This window comes from Triturus cristatus, chromosome 4_2 (genome assembly GCF_964204655.1).
Source record: "Triturus cristatus chromosome 4_2, aTriCri1.1, whole genome shotgun sequence".
Classification (NCBI taxonomy): domain Eukaryota; kingdom Metazoa; phylum Chordata; class Amphibia; order Caudata; family Salamandridae; genus Triturus; species Triturus cristatus.
Window position 1 is genome coordinate 75,202,044 of NC_140586.1, and position 21,917 is coordinate 75,223,960.

Below are 21,917 nucleotides of genomic sequence, written 5' to 3' on the forward strand. Positions count from 1 at the left end.
CTCGGGGTGACAAATGCAAAAACAACAATTGATGGACAGAATGCAGAACAATGTCATACATTCACCCCAGTACAGAGATCTGGGCCTAAATCCATCGTTTTTTTGCTCACCATGCCATTCCAGTTTGAACCCAGCCATATGCAAATCAGTCTTGACCCTGTGCCCCATGGGAACAGTCCAGCCCGAACTGCCAAGCCAGCTCCTCCCTGGACTGGAAACAAGCATCCTAGGACCGGTTTCGGGCTTTCAGCCCTCGTCAGCCAGGATAGCTTGATTCCAGTGGCATGGAGAGCAAGGGACTCACGTCTGAGCATACCCTTCCCACTCGGGGTGACAAATGCAAAAACAACAATTGATGGACAGAATGCAGAACAATGTCATACATTCACCCCAGTACAGAGATCTGGGCCTAAATCCATCGTTTTTTTGCTCACCATGCCATTCCAGTTTGAACCCAGCCATATGCAAATCAGTCTTGACCCTGTGCCCCATGGGAACAGTCCAGCCCGAACTGCCAAGCCAGCTCCTCCCTGGACTGGAAACAAGCATCCTAGGACCGGTTTCGGGCTTTCAGCCCTCGTCAGCCAGGATAGCTTGATTCCAGTGGCATGGAGAGCAAGGGACTCACGTCTGAGCATACCCTTCCCACTCGGGGTGACAAATGCAAAAACAACAATTGATGGACAGAATGCAGAACAATGTCATACATTCACCCCAGTACAGAGATCTGGGCCTAAATCCATCGTTTTTTTGCTCACCATGCCATTCCAGTTTGAACCCAGCCATATGCAAATCAGTCTTGACCCTGTGCCCCATGGGAACAGTCCAGCCCGAACTGCCAAGCCAGCTCCTCCCTGGACTGGAAACAAGCATCCTAGGACCGGTTTCGGGCTTTCAGCCCTCGTCAGCCAGGATAGCTTGATTCCAGTGGCATGGAGAGCAAGGGACTCACGTCTGAGCATACCCTTCCCACTCGGGGTGACAAATGCAAAAACAACAATTGATGGACAGAATGCAGAACAATGTCATACATTCGTACCGCTAGGTTCCTAGCATGGTCACTGGAGGTAGGAGTAGGTTCAAATCATAAGGGCCACCAGGATGCGTACCATGGGGAGCTTTTGTTTCTGAAAATCAGTACATCTGTCTTGTATGTGTACAGCTTCAGGCAGTTGTCCTTCATTCAGTTGGCGATGTCTGTCATGCAGTTGTGGAAGTTGGTCTTGGTGTTAGTGGAGTCTTTGGAAAGGATGAGTTGTGTAGGATAGGATGTTGACTCTGTGGGTTTAGGCGATGCTAGCCAGAGGTGTCATATAAGTGTTGAAGAGCGTGGGGCTGAGTGAGGATCTTTGGGGTACTCTACAGGGGATTTCCTTGGGTTCGGAGGTGAAGGGGAGAAGGAGGACTTTTTGCACTCTTCCAGTGAGGAAAGAGACGATCCATCTGAGAGCTGCTCCTTGAATTCCTATGTTGTGCATCCTTGTGAGTGTGTGGTGGGAGACTGTTTTGAAAGCTGCGGAGAGATCTAGGAGGATCTGAGCTGCAGTCTCTCATCGATGGAGATGGGTTCGGATTTCATCTGTAGCCATGATGAGGGCTGTCTCAGTGCTGTGGTTGCTGCGGAATCTGGATTGGGAGGAGTTGAGTAGGAAGTTCTGTTCCAGATGTCAGGAGAGTTGTTGGTTGATGGCTTTTTCAAATACTTTGGCCGGAATTGGGAGCATGGAGATCGGTCAGTAGTTGTCGAGATTGCTGGGATCTACCGATGGTTTCTTTAGGAGGGCATTGACTTCTGCATGTTTCCAGTCCTCAGGGAAGGTAGCCATGGCAATTGAGGTGTTGATCAAGGTGGTGAGTACGTGGCTGATTTTGGCTTTGCCTAGGTTGAAGATTTGGTGAGGACATGGATCGGTTGGGGCCCCTGAGTGGACTGAGTTCTTGATTGAGGCAGTGTCCTGTCGGGCGAGTCAGGTAAGTCAGATGTTTTTAGTGGTAGAGGGGTCGTTGTGTTGCTTGAAGTCAGTGGCCTTGGGCTGGGGCTTAAGGTTTCTGTAGATGTTGGCGATCTTGTTGTGGAAGAGGTTTGCAAGGTTGTCGAAGAGTTCCTGTGAGGTGATAACTTTGTTTGTTGCAGCTGAGGGGTTGGAGAATTCTGTGATGATGCTGAAGAGTTCTTTGATGTTATAGGAGCTTGATTCGATGCATGAGGCTAAGGACTTTTTTGTTGATTCTCTCAATAGTCTGTGGTAGAGTTGATGGCTGTCTTGAACATAGTTGTTTCAGCTGTGTCCTTGCTGGTGTGCCATCTCCATTCCAGTACCAAGCTGGTAATAATAGCACAGCTTCTAGCTTACTCATTTTGTAAATGTCAGTGTGAAATTTCTTCACTTTATTCAAGAGGTACTTTCTACAGTCACATGCTTTTATATCGCTGACAAAAACCTCTTCAATCATCCAGCCCTTATAGTGATGAGCTCAGACTTCCTGCAATTTAGGAGTTACAAGTTTCATATTCCTAGCCACTCGCATAAGTCATATGTTCTAAATATGTTCTAAATACCTTGGAGCATATTTACTAGAAAATGTTGGAGCACTGAGCAATGCCAAATTTGCCAGTGCCGCACTCCGACATTTTTAAAATGCAGGGATTCACTGTATTTACTACAATACGGCATACCCCTGTGTTTTCCCTAGCGCTGCCGCTAAAATTAGCTGCCTAGGGCCAACGCAGGCACTCTTGCATCATAGTGCAAGGGTGCCTGCGTTGCAGGGAATGATTGTTTATTTGTAGGAAGGTGTCCTTTCCTGCACATAAAAAAATTCATAATGACGATTTGTTACTTCTATGTGTGGTGCATTCTGCAGAACACATAGAAGTAGTGAATCGTCATTATTTAATAGCAATAATGTAACAAATAGTCATCATTAAGAGCTTTTTGCTCTTTCTTTGTGTGTGTGCGGCTGAAAGCAGTACACACAGAAAAAGGCAAAAACGAGGAGGAGTAAAAGCATTTCTCCTTGCCTTGTGAGTCATTCTAACAACTGCTCTTGCATGGCGTTCGTTTTTGGCACTGCCACAGATTCACGCCTCCTTGTAAATCTAGGACAGCGTCAAAAAGCAATGGATGTTGCAATAGAGCGCATAAAGCTACACCCATTGCATGCCCCTTTGCTGCAGAGGACTGCGGGGAGGAGCATATTTACAAGGTAGTGTTAAGCCACACTAAGTGGCTTTGCACCAACTTGTAAATATTGAAAATGGTGCTACGCCACCGGAGCGTCAAAAAAAGTGATGCTCCGGTGGCAACAGGGGCTTCTAAATATGCACCCTAGAATCTAGGAGTGTCAGTGGCAGCAGATTTACTCTTGTACTTTAGCCTTGTGCCAATCCTTTTAAAACAGCTCTAGAGATGGTTCTGAATACCAATAATCTAGAATTGATAGGCTCTGCATTACTAGAGAATACAAGTCCCAGGTTATATAACCTGTGCCAGTCAACTGAGCCTATCCATACCAAGAACTGACAGGCTCTATCTGATTTATTAATCTAGGAGGAGCAGCCTCTTATCCATCTTCCAATCTTTCTAGCAAAGCCAGCTTTGAGACAGCAAATTCTGAATCTCAAAAGTCTACAGATGGCAGGTTTTGGTTTCCTCCAGTATAGAAGTGACAAGCTCTGTACTCTGTACCAATCACCTGAGCTGATCCACTCCAACTGTGGTCAGACTGTGCACCCTCCTGCCAATTCCACGAGGCATCCAAGCCCAGTGGGAAAATATCCTGTACTTCTAAAGCTGAGAAATGGCAGACCTTGTGCTTGTTTGTCAATTTCTGAACCTACCAAATTTAGAAACTGAAGATTCTGTTGCCACAGAGCCTTGACTCTAAGCTCGCTGGTGCCTTCAACCTAAAAGCGACAGATCCTGACCCCTTACGCCAATTAGCTGAGTTTATCCTCTATGGGTCTTCAGTTCCGCATCTCTGTGGTACTAGATAAACACCTCTTGACCTTGATCAGAAAGACACAGTGTATCTATATTTTAGAAGTGATGGGATCTTGCACCCTTATGTAAATTAAACGAGCCTACCTATTCGACAAGCTGATCAACTCTGCATACCATACCAACACTTGAGGTATCTGTTAAAATAACGATCTTTTATGAGGCACTTCACTTCTCTGTTTTGCTGTCACTAACTGGTGGCAAATAAGAGGTATTATGAGTCACAATTTTAATGGCACTTAATGGACTGAGATTGAAAGGATGTTAAACTGAGATGGCCTTGTCAAGATTCATATAGTTTACCTGTCGGTCCGAAAACAGTGTCAAACTCACTGAGACATTTAATTGCCATTTTAATAGCTGTGAGTCGCTGTAGTCCCAAGTCTGAATGAGCCGGGTTGCCGGCAAAAGTCTTACAGATTCCCGTGATTTAATTTATTAATTTAGGTTACAGTACTGGAGAGATACAGATTTAACAAAGCAACAATAATAGAGGTAGAGAGATCATAACTAATCCTTTTTGGGTTCTGGAGTAGCGTGCTACTCGCCGAAAAAGTGCTTCATACCCCATCAGGGGTAGGAAGCGCTCGTCAGGGGTAGTAAGCACTAAATAAATGCAATTACAATACACTACTATACAAAATGGGTAGGAAAAACAACGGATATATGCTAAATCTGCCCTTTAAACAGTCTTTTTATAAAGGGATGGAAATAGTGCTTTAGGAAAACATAAAAGCCATGGCAGGACTCCATTTGAGAGAATATCAAAAGAAGCAGGGTGGCCCTAGCCTAGTTGCCTTGTACATAAGTAACGGTGGTTTTTGAAGGACTCATTCTAATACCCAAATAAAAAAAGTGACATAATTACTAATGCAATGAATACAGAAGAGGAGCGAGCCAATGAACACATACTTAATCATATAGATATACTCGTCCTAGGGTAGCAATAATTTGCCACTCTGGGGCGAATATATCTTTATATGTGTCTTTGTTGATTAGATATGAATTTATTGGGTAGCTCTTCTGCTTTCCTTAAATTATGTATTAAAAAATAATTTAGGAATTTTAGAATGTGTCCTTAGTTAAGCACTGTTACTTGTGTACAGGTTGACCCAGGTTACTGTTTGGCATATTGGATTGCCCCAAGGACCATATACTAGCTAACAGCGCCCTAGACAAACCATACAACCGGCACCCGCGCCATTTTTATTTTTTCCCTTTTTTTTTTATTTGATCTTTTTCCCCTTAAATTTGGCAGTCCACTTGGCCCAGACCGCCTACCTCGGATCTATGAGAAAGCTGAGAACTGCTATTCTAGTCTATCATTTGATCTACCAAATGAGACCCTGCTGACAGAGAAGTTGTGCCCAGAGCCGAAGCCCGCCTACGAGCTCCTCCACTTACCTGAGACTGCTGTGGGATATTTAGAAAGTTGCCGTCCCGGGGTCCGATGCTGACAAACCGGTTGGCAGTTGAGGAGCCTGGCGCTGAGAATGCTGAACACAGAGACACGCACATACAGGCAAAGAGAGAGAAAGGGGGAAGGAAAGGGGAGAGAAAGAGAGGCACGATTTAGAATCACTGGATGAAGGGGGCGGAGAGACAATGGAGTGAATAATGTTGAAAATAAGGCAATACATGGTTATGAACAGGAGCACGGTCCCAGCACTGCCAGTAGGCTGATGTGCAATGATGGCACAGTGGTTATGGGGCCTAGGGCACAATTCTGTGCACAAAGTCGTGCGTACTGTACCAACATGCTTGGCTGCGAAAGAAGAAACAACAGAATAAGAGCAATGCAAGGCAGAAGCTTGGCAAAGCAATACCAACCGTCAGCCTGCTCTTGTGCCAAGCTGGTTGGCAGTGTACTGAATGAAATCCTGACATCGTGGTTGGGTAGGATGTGAATTGAACTTGCAGGGTGGTCTGCGAGGTGCAAAGACAAAGGGGGCATTGAATGGAAACTTAGGTATTCGGTTGCGTTGAGGAGTGGTGTAGGTCCCAGTGCTAGAAGTTCAGATGGTGTTGCAGGGTGCTGTGTATATGCATTGGAATAGTTGTGTGTGGGTTCAGTATTGGAATAGGGGAGTGTGGCATGCAGGGCTGGAGGTGGGTCGGCAGAACTGTGTATAGTGACCCTGGTAGGGAAAGATCAAAGAAGGCGTAAGTTAGATTCGGGGTGCATTAGTAGATTGTGATTGGGCCTCAGCCTGTGAAGAACCATGGGTGTGACACGGCTGGTTCGGAGGGCACTGGTATACCTATGTGTCAGTCTCAACAATGGAAGAATCAGGGGGAACTGCAGGGCAGTCTCAGGGTGCACTGATAGATCTATGATTGGGTCTCAGTAATGGAAGAACCAAGGGGTGTGGCACGTCAGGTTAGGTGTGAATTGGTAGATCTGTGCTTGCATCTCATAATGGAATAATTAGGAGGTGTGGAAGGCCTCAGTATAGCAAGAATCAGGAGCTATGGCCAAACAGATTCGGAGCACACTGGCAGATATGTGCATGGGTCCTAGTTTGGAAGATTATGTAACTTTTCTTTGGCGCCCATAATTTTGGTGAATACCCTTTTCTCTCTAGAAATTCTTTTTCTTTTGAAACAGTCTCATCCACCCCACTCTGACTCCAGAAAGGTTATTTTTACTCTTGCAGTAAAAGGTGAAGTCAAACATAGCAACAAAGTGATGACACCTTTAGGTAAATAAGGTGCACACTCAATCAATGGATACTTTCCAAAACAGAAGACAAAAGAACACTTTGAAGTAACTGACTAGGGTTGGTTGGGCAATGAAGAATAAGATTCTGAAAGGCCAAATCCATCAAAGCCATTGCTACAGAAACTAAGTAACTCGTTGAAAGTATATTCTGCCATTTCTTTATCATTTAAAAAACTCTGCTAGCCATGCCTAAACCTTCACACAGGGTGGACCACAAGTGCATCATACAAAAAGAATGCAAGGAAATTCCTAATAAGGTGTTGAAAAACAGATCTCAAGCAGTGTCACAGCTTGAGTATCAGATTCAAGATAATAAAGTTTAGAAAAAGAGTTGGCGGGGAAAAATGTAGCTGAAATTAAAATCTTTTGGGTAAGTAAAATTTGGTTGCCGCCTCATATAAAGCCCTAACACAAGCCACTATTCATCAAGGTGCAATGTTCTTGAAAGCTGACTATCTTTAGGGGAAGCAAAATAGACCACAAATGGTAGCTAGTCCATACGACATTTATCTAATTATGCCATAAAATGGCTTAGGTCGTTATAAGGCTCCAATTTACACAGGTCCTCCTCTCCCGTACAAGGATGGGGAGGTGGAAGAAAAGCCCATGGAGTGCTCTTGTACCAAGAAGCCTCATAAATGGCAAACACTGCACTTTATAAATACGATGTAACATGACATGCAGTGATTATGTGGCACTTAGGGGACACTTTCAGAACAAACCAGTGAGTTCATCATCAGCCCCACTTTATCCTCAGTAGAGACATTTTTGGCCAAAATATCTGATCACAGATAAAGCTCTCTTACCATTTTGAGAGACATAATGACAACTAAAATAGTTGCTTTCAGTATCACGAATTTAAACTAGCAACTTTGACTAGACTCTGGGTGGACTCAAATGGGGAGTCAGTTCTACATTCAGATTCTATTGAGTTGATGAGAAAAGATCTGGAAGAAATCTAATACATTTTGGGAAACAGCAGTTGTCCCAAAAAAAAAAAACTCCTCCAACCTAAGGCGAAAGACTAACAAGCAGTCATGCAACCTCGAGTAGTGGAAACATGAAGTCTTTGACTTTTTTCCTTAGTGCAAATTCAAGGACACTTAAGATTGAACACAAAAAAGTGTCAAGGAGTTTGAATTACGCTTTTGAAAAAATCTCAGCCAACTCCACCGATCTTGTATTTTCTTGTCTAACACCTACCAGAACACCAAAAATGCCTCCTGGAAGAGGAAGATTAAGAACCTCCAATCTCAGTTTCTTATATGTGCAAGTGAAGACTTCTCATCTCCTGCTGCAACGCTGATGCTGAAATACTGAAGGGAGGGTGGGGGGAATCCCAGAAGTTATTACTTTACTTAGGCAAGAATCAAAGCATCTGAGAACCAATTTCTTTTTAGCAGTTGAGTGCTAAAAGAAACATGGAGCTCCAAATGTGTGTAACGTTTGTAGGAACAGCTGATAGAGGTAAACAGCCATATTAGGTAGGTGACCAAGGTAACAACAGTGGATCTACAAGCGCTCTTTTCTAGTCATCTCCAAGGAGTAGACAGGATCTTGTTGTGATTAGTCACATGAAGGAATTTCACTTATAAGATCTAGACTTGCCTTCCTGCAGCATCCACTTTGTAGTAGCCTTTCCCAGCCAGGTCAATAGCATGATTGGAGATACCCCGAAAAATTGTTCCAGATGCTGCGTCATTGCTCCCTTTCAGAAGGGCTGAAACTTACAACTGCTTCTTGTTGACAAAGTGCAGGACAGTTGAATTGTCCATTTGCACCAGAACGTTCTCATCTTCTAACTGTTTACCTAATGAATGTATAGGTTGACGGATGTCTATCAGCTCAAATACGTTTATGTTTAGAGAAGCCTCCTTGTCCAATCATAAGTCACCCACCTTATGTTCTCCTAGTTAACCCCTGCTTCTCCACCTTTCTCATATGTCGTGAATCAACAGTGCTTAGCGATTGGAAGTCTGTAATAACTTCCCTTCGGTCTGCCAAAGTTACTAAATGAATTTTTTTCTGACCACCAACACTCCTGCATGTTTCCTTGATATGGAAACCACTGCATCTTGAGTGCGCACAGAAGCGACGACATCAACAGCCTTGCCTGTGAAGGAAGAAAAATGCTCAACACCATTAAGACAAAGAAAGGTATCTCTTTGGCGAGTTTGCTGTGAATGACAAAGTGGCAAGGTTCTCTTTAGGATCTGCCCTTTAACTGCATGTGGGAAGAAACAACGGAATAGTTTTGTATGCAATGATGATCAGAATTCGCCCTATGGCAAGTAGAAATGACTCCGCAGTGTTTGATGAAAACCAAAGATGGTGCAGCTAAAAAAAAAACTATGATTCTTAATAGGAGACTGCTTTCATAAGCCATTTGTAAGGGTATTTGAGCACTTCATGCCACTGCAGGTGTGTAGTGACCATGCCAGCCATATTACAAATTGCTGACGTGCCAATCTAAGTCCAAATGACAGGTGCCAGAACTGGAGATGTTCAAGTATCATTAAACAATTGGGTTTTGACAATAGGTGTTTTGCAAGTCTACCAATAGCCCTCAATCTTCCTTTCGGATAGAATAGAAAAACTGCTAGAAGTAACCCAAGCATGTATGACATTCTAGTAGAGCATTGTTTCCACGAAGATGTTTGTAAGATATGAAGGACCACTTATGCTTAAGTAAGCTCAATCTAACCATGAAGAGCATAGAAGGAGGAGAGTGTGGAGCCAATAGTCTTTAGTGAGAGGGCACACCTATCTCCTGCTCATTAAATGTAAACACACTTCATACATAGCCATTGTGCATATTCTGAAACTTGACAGCATTTGTTTGGTGGGCCGATTAGTCCAGTCATACAGGCCACTGAGGCTTAAGTATCTAAGCTATCTTACATACTAGCCACTCATATTCTTTATGATGGAGGGCAGAGACCTGTGCTTCTAGGACGGATTACGCCTACTTTTCAATGAATTACAATGTAGCAGTTGGTATCGTATTGAATTATAGATCTATACCCAGAGCTTAGGAACATGACATGTACATTTTCTTTGACACATTGTTCTTAATTGTTTCCCCATATACAACGGGAAAATGGGGGACAGATGTGGTGCAGAATTATTAAGGCAAATGTATGGTTCCTGATACAGTTCAGAAACAGACAGAGATGCATGAGGAAGTCCCAAAGACCAGGTCTTTAAAAGGTTTGGTTAAAGGTTAAAGCGCCCTCAAAACAGTATCCCTCTTGTTGAATTTCGCTTAGCTTGCATTAATGCTGCATTAACTCAAACTCAGAGCAGACTTTGAAATCATGTTTACCCTACAAGCATCTTGAAGATTGTGATTACTCTGAGAACTATTTGTACCATTTGAAGGTCTCTGCGAGATCACGTCGACTACTAGCAGCATTATATTATTGATTGCACTGTCAAAATGATGAGTCTGATCACAGGTGGAGTCCAAAGTGACAGGCAGTAGCATTACATCTCCGAGGCACATTGGTTTCCAGTACCCATGCTGTCGAAAGCACTGATTTCTTGTAGTTAGAGTCTCTGGCACCAAAAGGAATACACAAAGGGCTTTATACCAGATGCAAGGCCCCTGATCAATTCTGGGTAGCAGAAGCAATGGGACTCTGAACAGGCACTGGACGCTGGAGCGACACAAACAATGCAACTAGATCCTTCAAGAGTAAAAGGCCTAACCTGAAGCTGAGAGAACTGCAGGCCCCAAGGAGGCAGTTTTCATTAAGCAGGCTGGAGTCGAAAGATACTGTTTCGGAAGATTTCTGAGAGCGGGCTCGGAGCTCCCTGCCTCCTGTTTCTTTGGAGAGGTAGAGAAACGTGGTGCTGTCCAAAGCCGGGCTGTTAGTACTGGTTGGATGCTAGGCCCAGTAAAGACTCTGACAAGGAGCATCTTCTTTTGAATTGAGGATCAGGCCCACCGATGCAAAATGAGGAGAAGCGAGAATGCTTTTCTGTCATTCTGAACAAGCATCAGAATCCTGTCTGATGGTGTAAGTATCTAAGCACTACAGTCAACACTCAAGGCAGTTCACCACAGACAAATTGCACCACTACCCGAAACAATACTCAAACACTCAATGCCCTTGGATCACACGAGCTGCTTTCTACAAAAAAGGCGCATGCCTCCCTATCAGCGTTGTCTCTTTTTGATGGCAGAATGTGACCTCAGCCTAATGTCATGGATAATGAGGTATCTCCTGGTACAGCAAGAGTAAAAAGGGTTCCCAGAGTCCGAGTTTGGCAATAAGAATGTGTCATTAGATAAAGACTCTCCGGAGCAGCGGCACTTTGGAATGAGGCGCTGTGCCTGTCTCAGTCTGGCGCAGTGCTTCTCCGTTAGTCCCTCTCTGGCAGCTTTTGTGTTTGAAAGTCCCTCCCTTTAGCTCCAGGTGGACCTCGGAGAAGCTCTTACGCTTGTCTAAGGATCCCTCAGTCTTTCTGCTTGCTTTCCGTGGTTCTGCCAGCCTCCCTGACGTTGTTGGACACGTGCGTGCCTCAGTCCCTCTACCTCTCCATCATTATCTCTATCGTCTGCTCGAGAGTTTATCTCTTAGGGATTGTCTTTCATTGTGTTAGTCACTTTCTGGTTTGACCTCGTTCGTAGATTAATGAATCTCTTTGTGCCTGTCAATCTGTATGCACACTCGTCTTCTCTGTCTTTCATATACAAAATGTATGTGGTTACCTTAGTGTGAGTCTCCTGCTTGTCTGATTATCAGTATTGGTGGTTGGCATTTTTTTTTAGTTCTCAGTCCCTCCCCTTCCTGGCTGCCTCTGTGGGACTTTCCCTGTCTTTTGGTCCCCCATGTGTCCTTCTCGGACTATCTCCGTAGCTTCCAATCTCCGTTCGGGTGTATTTCCTGGTCTCGTTTTGTCACGTGTCTTGTAGCGTATCTATGTTTTTCTCCTTGTGCATCTTAGTGTAAGGAAAAGGCTGTCAGGGTAATGTCTTTAGTACCGTGTCGAAAACATTCAGCGTTCCCGCCGACTCATTGAGAGAACATATGATCAAGTCAAGGGAGACCCACAAGTCCAGCAACCCCATGAAGCAATAAAACACAACACGAAAATATGAAACATCGTAGTCAGAGTTCGCAGTAAACACAGTTCAAAGACAAGTGGGTGCTGTATGGCAACGCAGAGCAGGTGTTCAGTGGAAAAAATAATATATGTGCACAGCAAGGTAAATTAAACAAACTTAAACACTGAAAAGGGTCTTTACAGTGAATCTTAAACAGGCACTGACTACTTCAAAGGTTCAGGCCTTAAAAGAAACGCGCATTTCATGGCAAACCATACTGTAAATGTGTCCATGTTTAGACCCAGGGTATCTATTTACTAATAGGTCTTTATCAGCACAAGAACAGGTAGCAAACTCTTAATCTGCCATATAAAACTGCCACTAGAAGCAGGAAAGTCAGAATGCTTAGTGAAAATAAACTTCAAAATAATGTACCCTCTTGTGGAATTCTCCATGGTGCACATACAAGTTCAAATACAACTGACAGATTGTAAAACAATCTCAGGGCAGTTCCGGACCGAACAATTGCTTGTTCAGAAGTTGAAGCATTAAGAGGCTGCTACCTGTTTGTGTCATGATGAAGACTCTGTAGTAAATAGATGCCTTGGTAGGAAATGTCGACGAATTTACTAAATTGGTGAAATGCACTTTGTTAAGGCCTGCACCTTTGAAGTACTCAGTACCTGTATTAGGAATTACTGAAAAAAATATCTTCTCCGTTTTTTTTTTACTCTGCTGTGCATATTTCTTATTATGTCCCTGAGCACCTGCTCTGCACCACCACACAAAGCGCCTATTTGTTTTCTAACTGTGTTTATGCCTTCAATATATGACAAATCATACTTTTTTGTCGTGATTCATTGCTGTATGGGATTTTTGACTCGTATGGCCCCTTTGACTTAGTAATATTTAGTAATATTTTCTCTAGGTGAGTCTAAGAAAAGGCTTTCTGCTTCTCAATAATATCTTGCCCCCCCCCCCCCCGTGTTTTTTATTGCTCTCCACTGTTGTGGCTATGATTCTATTCCTTTTCTAACTTTCATGCTGAGAATCTGCCTCATTTGCAATGAACAGACTAAGCAATCATTTGACGTCTGTGTATTTGTCAGTGTGCACTTCCTTTATATTCTGTGGGTTAGCCTCTCTCATTTGGCCGTCCCTGTGTGTATCCAGCCTCAATCTGTTTATAGTGTATGATAAAATGTATGTTTAGAAGCTTTAACTCTAAAGCGTTAAGATTTTCACTCCAAAGCCAAACTGGAAAAATGTGGGTGTTTTTAGAAGGCTGATTCCGTCCAGCCAGCATCCCCCCTGATCAGGAGTATGAGGACAAGGATGGGTGGATATGGAGTGATGTGAGTGGATAGGCTCATGTGATGAGTGCATGGGTGGAGTGACAGGGTGGTAGATAGCGTGATGGATGGGTGCACTGGATACTTTGTGTTATGTGTAGGGAGTGAATGATGAGTTATGTAAGAGTGGATATAGGTGGACGGAGCGATGAGTGGGTGGGGGCTGAGAAGACAAGGAACACTATCATAACTTGACTGGAATACACATTACATTCTCAGCCTTGGCCAGGCCCTTGTGCAACAGAGGTACAGTGCATGGACCCCCACAACATCATACAAGCGCCATATTCAGGGGAAGAAATCGATCCACCCCGGCGGATATTCAGGAAGGCAGCTGCAAACTCACAAACAGGTAACATCTAGGCAACACAAAGTGAAGTACAGAGAGGGGGTAGCGGAGAAGACACACCAAAGGAAGAAAAAAAGATCAGCAACTGGAGGTGCATGAGAAGGAAGCAGCGAGGGGTGATGATAACAGCAGAGAGGGTTAGTGACTGAGCAAAAAAAGCAGGGAGTGAGTCAGGGCCAAGGACCTGCTGTGTGCTTCAACCTCCCATTATGATCCAGGACTCTGACTACCAGAATTACCTTACATAGGCTGTTAAAACATGGAGCCTGATTGGAGTGACTTATTTATTATCAGCATCTCTAATTTGAGAGAATGTGGTGAAAGGAGTTGCCCAGACTTGCACCATTTAAGGTTCACTGACCAGCGAGGATGGCGTAACCCTTTCTAACCTCTTTGCTTCTCCATGCTTACCACCGCCCCTTTTATGTAGTGGTTGTGTAACACACACAATGACTGTAGCATTAGAACCCAAGGCCAGAAAATGATCAGAGAAACCAGTCCTTTCATACAAGTTCTCCAAACAAGCATGCTGATTTTAGAGTTTCCTGCTCTGCTATTCGCACCTTGATCCTGCATGATACTTTTAGGACTGAGGAGTTAAGGGTGCAAACGCTTCACAATAAGAATGTTCTTGAAGAAACAGGGCCAAAGGACATGTCCGCTTTTTCAGCACAAGCCTAGGACACAAAGTTTTCTAACACATCTTTATTACATAAAGGTCCTCACCACTCTGAGTAAACCCCTATTTTGGGATATACAAGGCCCTAACAATTCCCAAAAAGATCACTGCACATGGAAGGGCGTTGTATCGCTTTGGGCATTCAAAACGTGTCAATAGTTTTAGTTGCTTGGATCTGCTCTGTAATCATTGCCACCGGCAGGCCAGTGTGCATGCCATGGCACAAGGACTTAACCTACGCGGGTTAAACAAAGAGCGGAGGGCTACTGCATCTTTAGGCTGAGGGGTGTGATGGGTAGGCGGTGGAAGGTGGGGAGGGTAGGGAGATGGCATAAAAAATTAATGCAGATAATGTGATGATTTCACGTCCCCAGTCGATTTTCAACAAAAATCAATCTATTCCCCCGCCATTACCCATCATTTAAGATTCCCTGCCCCACCCCTCTCCCACGTTCCCGGCCAATGGATGGCTCTCGTGCAATAAGGAAGTGTTGCTGTAACATCCACTTACAGGGTGATGTTGGTGCCGTGGATCCGCCCTCTGGGGTTGAGGATTTTGTGTCAGGCATAGGAAGGGGAACTGGTCTGGCCACCGGTGGAGGGGGCGGCAGCAAAAAAGACCCCGTGACCTTTCCCTGGCCACTACCGTTGGGCTGCGAACAACATAAATACAAGGAGGCATGAACTAGGTTTGAAAAAAATTCAGACAACTTTAAAGATGCAGTATCCCCCGTTCTTAGTTTTAAAATCTCTATTTTGACCTTCAAGAGGATTCTACCATGTCATCTATCCTTTTTCAGGACTCCTGAAGTCACTGAACCTTCACTGGGGCGAACCATTGCATTTTCATAGACCAGAGAGTAGGGGTTTCAAAATATTTTCCTAAGGGTATTGGATAAAATCTTTGAACTTTGTCTGAGTTCATAAGTTAAAATGGGCATGTTTATCCTGCACTGAGTTGGACTCTGCAATATTAAGAGCTATGAACGCTAAATAAATATTTGTAAAAAATGCAAAAAACCATGTAAATGTGGATGTGAATGTAGATATTGCATTGAGGTATAAAAAGGGTGCTAAAAATTTGTCAAAGCGCTGTTTGATCATGACGTTTTTTTATAGGTGCATGGCTATGCATTTTGTTTGGATGGCTGGTGAAGACAGACTTATAGAGCAGTATTCTCTATGAATTCTGCAAAATCCCCATCATGTCCTAAAAAGGAGATAGTAAATCAAGGGAGGGACTAGGAGCTGATTATAAGGTCCAGAACCAACGCTCCTAATATATCATAGTTACATTAGAAGAAGGATCCCGTTCATCCAGGAGAGACAGAATAAGGAAAAAAAGATAAGCTGTTGGTTGGGACCGGGAAGCTGATACTTTGGATCCGGGGAACCGAGTGAACAGAAGTGAGTGTCCTCTCACACCCAGATGGGTCATCATTGGGCTGCTCCTAGTTGGGCCGGCGCTGCAATGCCCAATGGACCCCTCGAAGGAGCTCTTTATCGGAGATCTTATGATGTCTCTCTAGGAGGAACAGCATTCTTCTTCTACGTAACTAAAAAGGAGATACCCACCTTGGATCTGTTTCATGGTATCACCTGCATGGGAAAGGGGTAAAGAATCAGACCCCTTACTGCTCAGCCACCAGATATCAAGAGGATACTCAGATAAGGGATGGGTGCAATCAAGTACACAGTCTTTGCCACCCATATTCATAGTTGTTTCTTTTCTCTGTGAAGTGACAAATCCAACCGCTACTGGCTCAGTAACTGCACGCTAAGATCTGCAAGCTCTCGCCAAGAAATCAGCAAGCGAAATGTTTGCTAATATGCTCTAGAGAGTCACAGCAATATCGCTGGTACTTTTTGGAATGCGGAATTGTGTAGCATGAACTTATGTTAAAATAATACCATCATAACTTTAATAGTGGAATATATCTAAACTTCATTAATTGAGTAGTTTCCACGTTGTATTTGTATTCGGTTCCTTGGAGCCTGCTAATTCTCAATTAGGGCTTAATTTAGCAAATAAAGCTTATCAAAGCACTTACAAATTCTGATGACCAGATTCGGATAGTGATTATTTTTCTAAAACCTCATGGTACTAATCCAGCATATTGTTTGTGATATTGAAATGAAACTAATAAGTGAAGGAGCATCACAAGCACGAATCTACAGCACCATTGGAATCATAGTGACACTTCAGTTAGATCATATTTTTCATTGGGTTTAAATATGCATGAATAGCAACAGGTGTTTTGGTGGGGGCGAACTGAAAATAAGTGGTTTGAGAAAATAGTTCATGCAGGTCATTCGCATGGAATTTGTAGAAACAACTGATCATTTATTAGCTTTTCAATTTTTTAAAAAATTCTTTTATTTTTGTTTCAAACATGATTCAATGAATAGTTCAATTACAGGAGTAGACTGTTAATTTCTATTCAATGTACTATAAGTTAGAACTTGGAGGAAATCTTTGGTGCGATGTTAAAATCTTAAGGGACACTCTTGAACCGTTCCATTGGTTGAATTGATACATTTTCATGAACAATTATTGCTTCATATTGAACCGTTGAGGGATATTTTAAAAATCATGAATTTCAGTACAGCAAATAAAGGTAATACTTTGTAACATTGCTAAAGAGAAGAGGTGTATGAAACGTGGTAGTTTTTTTCACAAGCTCATGTGATTATGCACCTTTTTAAACACAGTGCAAAAACCTAAGCCAAATTCTTTCGGTTTGTCTCTTACCAATTGTGTCCTGCACCACAGAAAAAGCCCACAAACCTACTAGTAGGGTCACCAGTGGATTAGTCAGTATGGAAATTAAAGCACACACCATTTATAACCAACCCATCTGATCCACAACAGATGTGCACGTGCACTTCTATACAACTAATCACCACATCTTATTTATTGCGAATCCCTCTAAAACTAAAAGGAGCCAGCCGCTAAATATATGAAAGTCCTATTAGGATGAAAACGGAGATCAGTGGCCCATCTACCTACTAGTTTTCACCCTGAAACATAGTCAATTTTAATCTCAAAACATACAGCTTATTCAGAAGAAGGGACACACTGAAATGGTACCACAAATATGGTATGTGATATTTTTACAAAATTCCCGGAGCAAACAGCAAATACAGTAATGGGTGTGTTCCTCATTTATTGATTATTTGGACCTTAAAGAGACACTTAATATTTGAACCACTGTGACCAGTACTAAATCACAAAATACGTCCACCTGCTTACAGGAACAAGAAAATAATACTAGCTCTTGATAGCCCACATAGATTACAACTGTGTAAGGCTGTAAACTTTCATTATAAAACATGATGAAATATTAAAGGAAATGACGACTTTTTGAAGAGGTAGACAGCTATTTCCATGAATGATATCTCTGAAGGAAAAGAAACTCTGAAACATATAACATTTTAGGCAATATCAGAGCATTTAGGAATAAAACTGACGCTGGATTAATAGAGGGCGGAGTCGAACAGTGGCACAATATCCACAGAAGCAACTAGGTCTGAAAAAGTGTACTCAGTCTAAATGATATAATATCAATTTCCCAGATGGCTTGACTAACCGAGAACACTGCTATAAAAAATTGGACTATACTTCTTTTTTCCGTCAGGAAGCCAATCATGAAAATGGCAGTTTACCACACAACAGGACCATGTTGAAAATGCACCTTAGAGCCACCTCTATGTAAAAGGATATCCTATAATGCTATTAGTCTCTACAGAGTAAATGGGAATTCTTTGTAACAGAACACACCGCTGCCAAAATATCTTCAAACTCTGTCTTTCAAACTATGAAATATCGATACTATTATCATGTGATAAGTCATATGTTTCCTATTACAGAAAAATAACTTTGCCTCAAGATGTTTTAGTGATTTGGCACTGGAGACTTTAAATAAAGATTGTAGAATGGTGATTGTAACTTTTCTTCCAAAACCTTAGTGAAGAACAGTGTATCTAATCACAGCAGTTGCTAACCCATATACCAATTTTTATTACTATAGCAGGCAAAGGAAGTAGAAATATAAAAATCAGATGCTGGATAAATGATGTGACCCATTACAGAAAGTTGGACACTAACATGCTGTTTCAAGTCAGGAAATGATGGAATTTACATCATAGCCTTGGCTTGAAAATGGAAATTTCCCATTGATGGCTGCCAATACAGTATGGCATTAATTTCTCAATAATGTTCAATATACTATGCATATGCAAAAGATATTCATCAATATGAAGGGAGGATCTAGGACGTTATCTACAAAGAGCAATAGAACTTATTTCACCTACCAAGGTATTTCTTTACAATTTACTCAACTGTTCAGCAAATCATTAATTAAAACCATCAAAACCTTCAATCCATTCAAACAATTCATTCACTCAATCCAGTCAAACAAATCATCCAATCTAAAGGAAACTTTACTGGTTTGCTATAGAAGTAAGGATTAACCTCTTCGACGCCGATGACGGAACGGTTCCGTCATGCACGTCGGTTGGGCTGTGCTTATGACGGAACCGTTCCGTCATGGCCCCGCCCGCGCTCAGATCTTTCAGCACCGCGCGGGAATCCGCGCAGCGCTGAAGAGGTTAAGGTCAAAGTTTGTTGACTATACTATACACCTCTTAACTATCGCAAACCTGGCTGACCTCCAGTCCATTTCAGGATGCTTGTGACAATCGAGGAGTAAGAGTACTCTCATTCTGTAAATGCCAAAATGTAGGTGCTTCCAAGTACTAAACAATCCTTCACAGGTACTGCCTAAAGTTTACAAAACTCCCTGCCTCTTCACCTGAGGATAACAGCTAACAATCTGTTGTTCAGAAAAGTCATAAAGACTCACTACTTTAGGATTTGTTTAGCGTTCCAGATCCCTCTGCCAGCTCTATCGACTTGGGCCCTGAATTGGTTAACACCCACTAATGTCAGAACTGAGACTAGTAAACTGATTAAGAACTTAGATTGTTCCAACAATCACCAAGTCAGTTCTTAGAACGGGGAGGATGGGTGGGGTGGTGAGTAATCTATAACTAATCTATGTCTCTAACAGATATATCGTTACCGAAAGGTAAGTAACTTGTTCATCTGAAAGAGACAATTAGTTATGGATTCCTCACCTTAGAATAGATACCCCAGCAATACCAACCCCGGTGGTGGGTCTGCAAACCAAGTTCACACCAGAAAGTCCTGGAGAACTGAACAGCCGAAGAAGCCATCTCTCTGGACTTGGCTGTCCAGGCAGTATTGTTTGGTAAACGTGTGCAGTGAAGCCCACGTAACTGCATGGCATATGTCAAGAAGGGGGACCCCACGTCCCAAAGCAGTAGTGGCTGCCGTCGCCCTGGTGGAATGGGCACGCAACCCCACTGGAGGTTCCTTTTTCGCTAAGGAATAGCAGATTTTGAGGCAAAGAATGACCCATCAGGATAATGGTTCGTTTTTGCACTGCCTGACCTTTCTTGGCACCCACATAACCAACAAAGAGCTGGTCATCCACCCGGAATTGTTTTGTGCGATCCAGATAGAACGAAAGCGCACATTTTGGATCCAGACGGTGGAGCCTCTCTTCCTCTTTAGAAGGATGCAGAGGCGGAAAGAAGGTGGGCAAAGTGGTGGTCTGTCCTATATGGAAAGAGGTAACCATTTTGGGAAGGAAAGAAGGCCTAGTGAGGAGGACAACTTTGTCCGAATGAACAGCCAGGAAAGGAAGCTTAGAAGAAAGGGCTTGTAGCTCATTCACCCTGCGAACAGAGGTGATGTCAACCAGAACAGTAGCGGCTCGTAGTGGGAGTGCCTCTTGACATAGGGTCCACAACCCCACCCGCCCTGTTTGTTGCAGTACCACATGGCGGTGGTATTGTCCGTGAACACCTGCACTACTCTTCCCCTTAAAGAGGGAAGGAATGCCTTTAGTGCAAGACGAATCGCCTGAAGCTCCAGAAGGTTGATATGGAATCCGGACTTCGCCGGAGACCAGAGGGCTCTGATCTTCACCCTCTTCCATGTGGCGCCCCATCCCAGCAGTGATGCATCTGTCACCACTGTGAACTCTGGTTGGGGAAGGTAGAGGGATCTGCCGTTGATGCAATCCTGGTTCGTTAGACACCACTGCAATGGACATGTAGTGCCCTCCGAGATCTGGACGCAATCGGAAAGATTCCGCTGATGCTGTGCCCACTGGAACATCAGGTCCCACTGCAGAGCCTGCATATGCCACCATTCTGACCGAAACCCGGGATAGAGGCTGAAAGATCGGAATCATAGCCCGAATATCACGGACTCGCTGCTCGGGAGGATAAGCCCGAAACTGCGCTGTGTCCAGAACCGCTCTGATGAAAAGGAGCTTCTGAGAGGGAATCAAGTGTGACTTTGGCACATTGATGGTGAACCCCAGCGAATGCCATCCAGTCTCCAGGGCAGAGAGCAGACAGGACCTGAGCCAGGGTCAACATTTTGAACTTCTCCTTCCGGAGGAAGTGGTTGATGTTCTGGAGATCCAAGATAGGACGCAGGCCCTTGTCCTTTGTGGGCACCAGAAAGTAGTGGGAATAAGAACCACGACCTACTTTTGCGGCAGGAAAGCGCCTGATGGCTCCCTTGGCCAAGAGAGCTGTAACTTCCTGTTGGAGAAGGGCCAAGTGATCCTCCGACATGCGATGGGTCAGAGGTGGCATGGATGGAGGGGTAGTCGCGAAGGGGAGGGAGTAGCCCCTTCGGACTATCTGCAAAAACCACCCGTCCGACCTGAAGTTGAGCGAGTGGGGGAGGTGATGTCGAATCCTGAGGCCCACTGGCAAAAGGTGGCCCTGAAAGGTCGGACTAGGAGCGTTTGGAGGCTGCTGCAGAGGGGGCGCAGGTGGACTGGCCCACCCGCTGGCCCCCAGACCCACGACGGTGGGTCCCACATCCTCGGCCGTGCAGAGGCTGGACAGCTTGCGCTGGCCTGTGTCTCTGGGTGGAAGGTGGCTGGGCACCCCTTCCGTAGCCACGAAAGGGGTGAAAGGCAGCCTGCTCTGGGCGGGAGGTGGATGTGCGGCTCAAGGACCTGGCGGTAGCCCTGGAGTCCTTAAAACGCTCACGCGCGTCGGCCATCAAAGGGCATGTCTAAAAGCGTAGCTTGGACATCACCCTAAAAGCCAGTAGACCTCAACTGGGCCAGGCATCTAAGGGCTACGGAGGTGGAAATCGTGCCTAGTGAGTCGGCGGTGTCCAGCCCACATCAGATGGTGAACTTCACTGCATCTCTCCCTTCGGCAACTGCACGGGAGAGCACAGCCTGGGCTTCTTCCGGGCACTGTGACAGCACCTGCGCAACTGTGTCCCCCACCGAGTGGGAGTAACGGCCTAAGAGACATGCCATGTTCACCGACCGCAGTCCCAAGCTGGAGGAAGAAAACATCTTCTTTCCAAGGTGGTCCAGCCTCTTGGAGTCCCTATCAGGTGGTGCGTTAGGGAAGGCGCCCATGGAAGTCAAAGTTTTGACTACCAAGCTCTTAGGGGTAGGGTGGTGAGAGAAGAAAGTGGGGTCGACGGGGTCAGGCGGTGGCGTCGGGCAATCATCCTATCCAATGGAGCCCCTGTGTTGGGCTTGGAACAAGTGCCTAAAAGGATGTCCGTGAGGGCCTCCTTGAACGGCAGCAGGGGCTCCGAAGAGGCCGCTGCCGGCTGAAGCACCTCGGTCAGGAGGTTAGTCCTGACAGCCACTGTAGGAAGCTAGAGGTTTAAGGCCTCGGCCGCCC

The 21,917-nt window shown here is 44.3% G+C and overlaps 1 protein-coding gene across 31 annotated transcripts in view; it reads right to left on the reverse strand.

The window, feature by feature from the left end:
* Positions 1–21,917, reverse strand: part of NFIX (nuclear factor I X) — a 1,406,323-nt gene that overhangs the window by 87,746 nt on the left and 1,296,660 nt on the right. For 12 of the 31 annotated variants that reach the window (XM_085600616.1, XM_085600603.1, XM_085600611.1 and 9 more), the window contains one exon: positions 5,406–5,497. The exons of 9 other annotated variants lie outside the window; for them this stretch is intronic. In XM_085600616.1, the coding sequence (XP_085456742.1) occupies positions 5,426–5,497 (72 nt within the window). In that variant the 3' untranslated portion in view covers positions 5,406–5,425. Of the gene's footprint in view, positions 1–5,405; positions 5,498–14,667; positions 14,810–21,917 lie in introns of all 31 variants that reach the window. 10 more of the 31 variants (XM_085600591.1, XM_085600595.1, XM_085600594.1 and 7 more) reach the window with 1 other exon arrangement.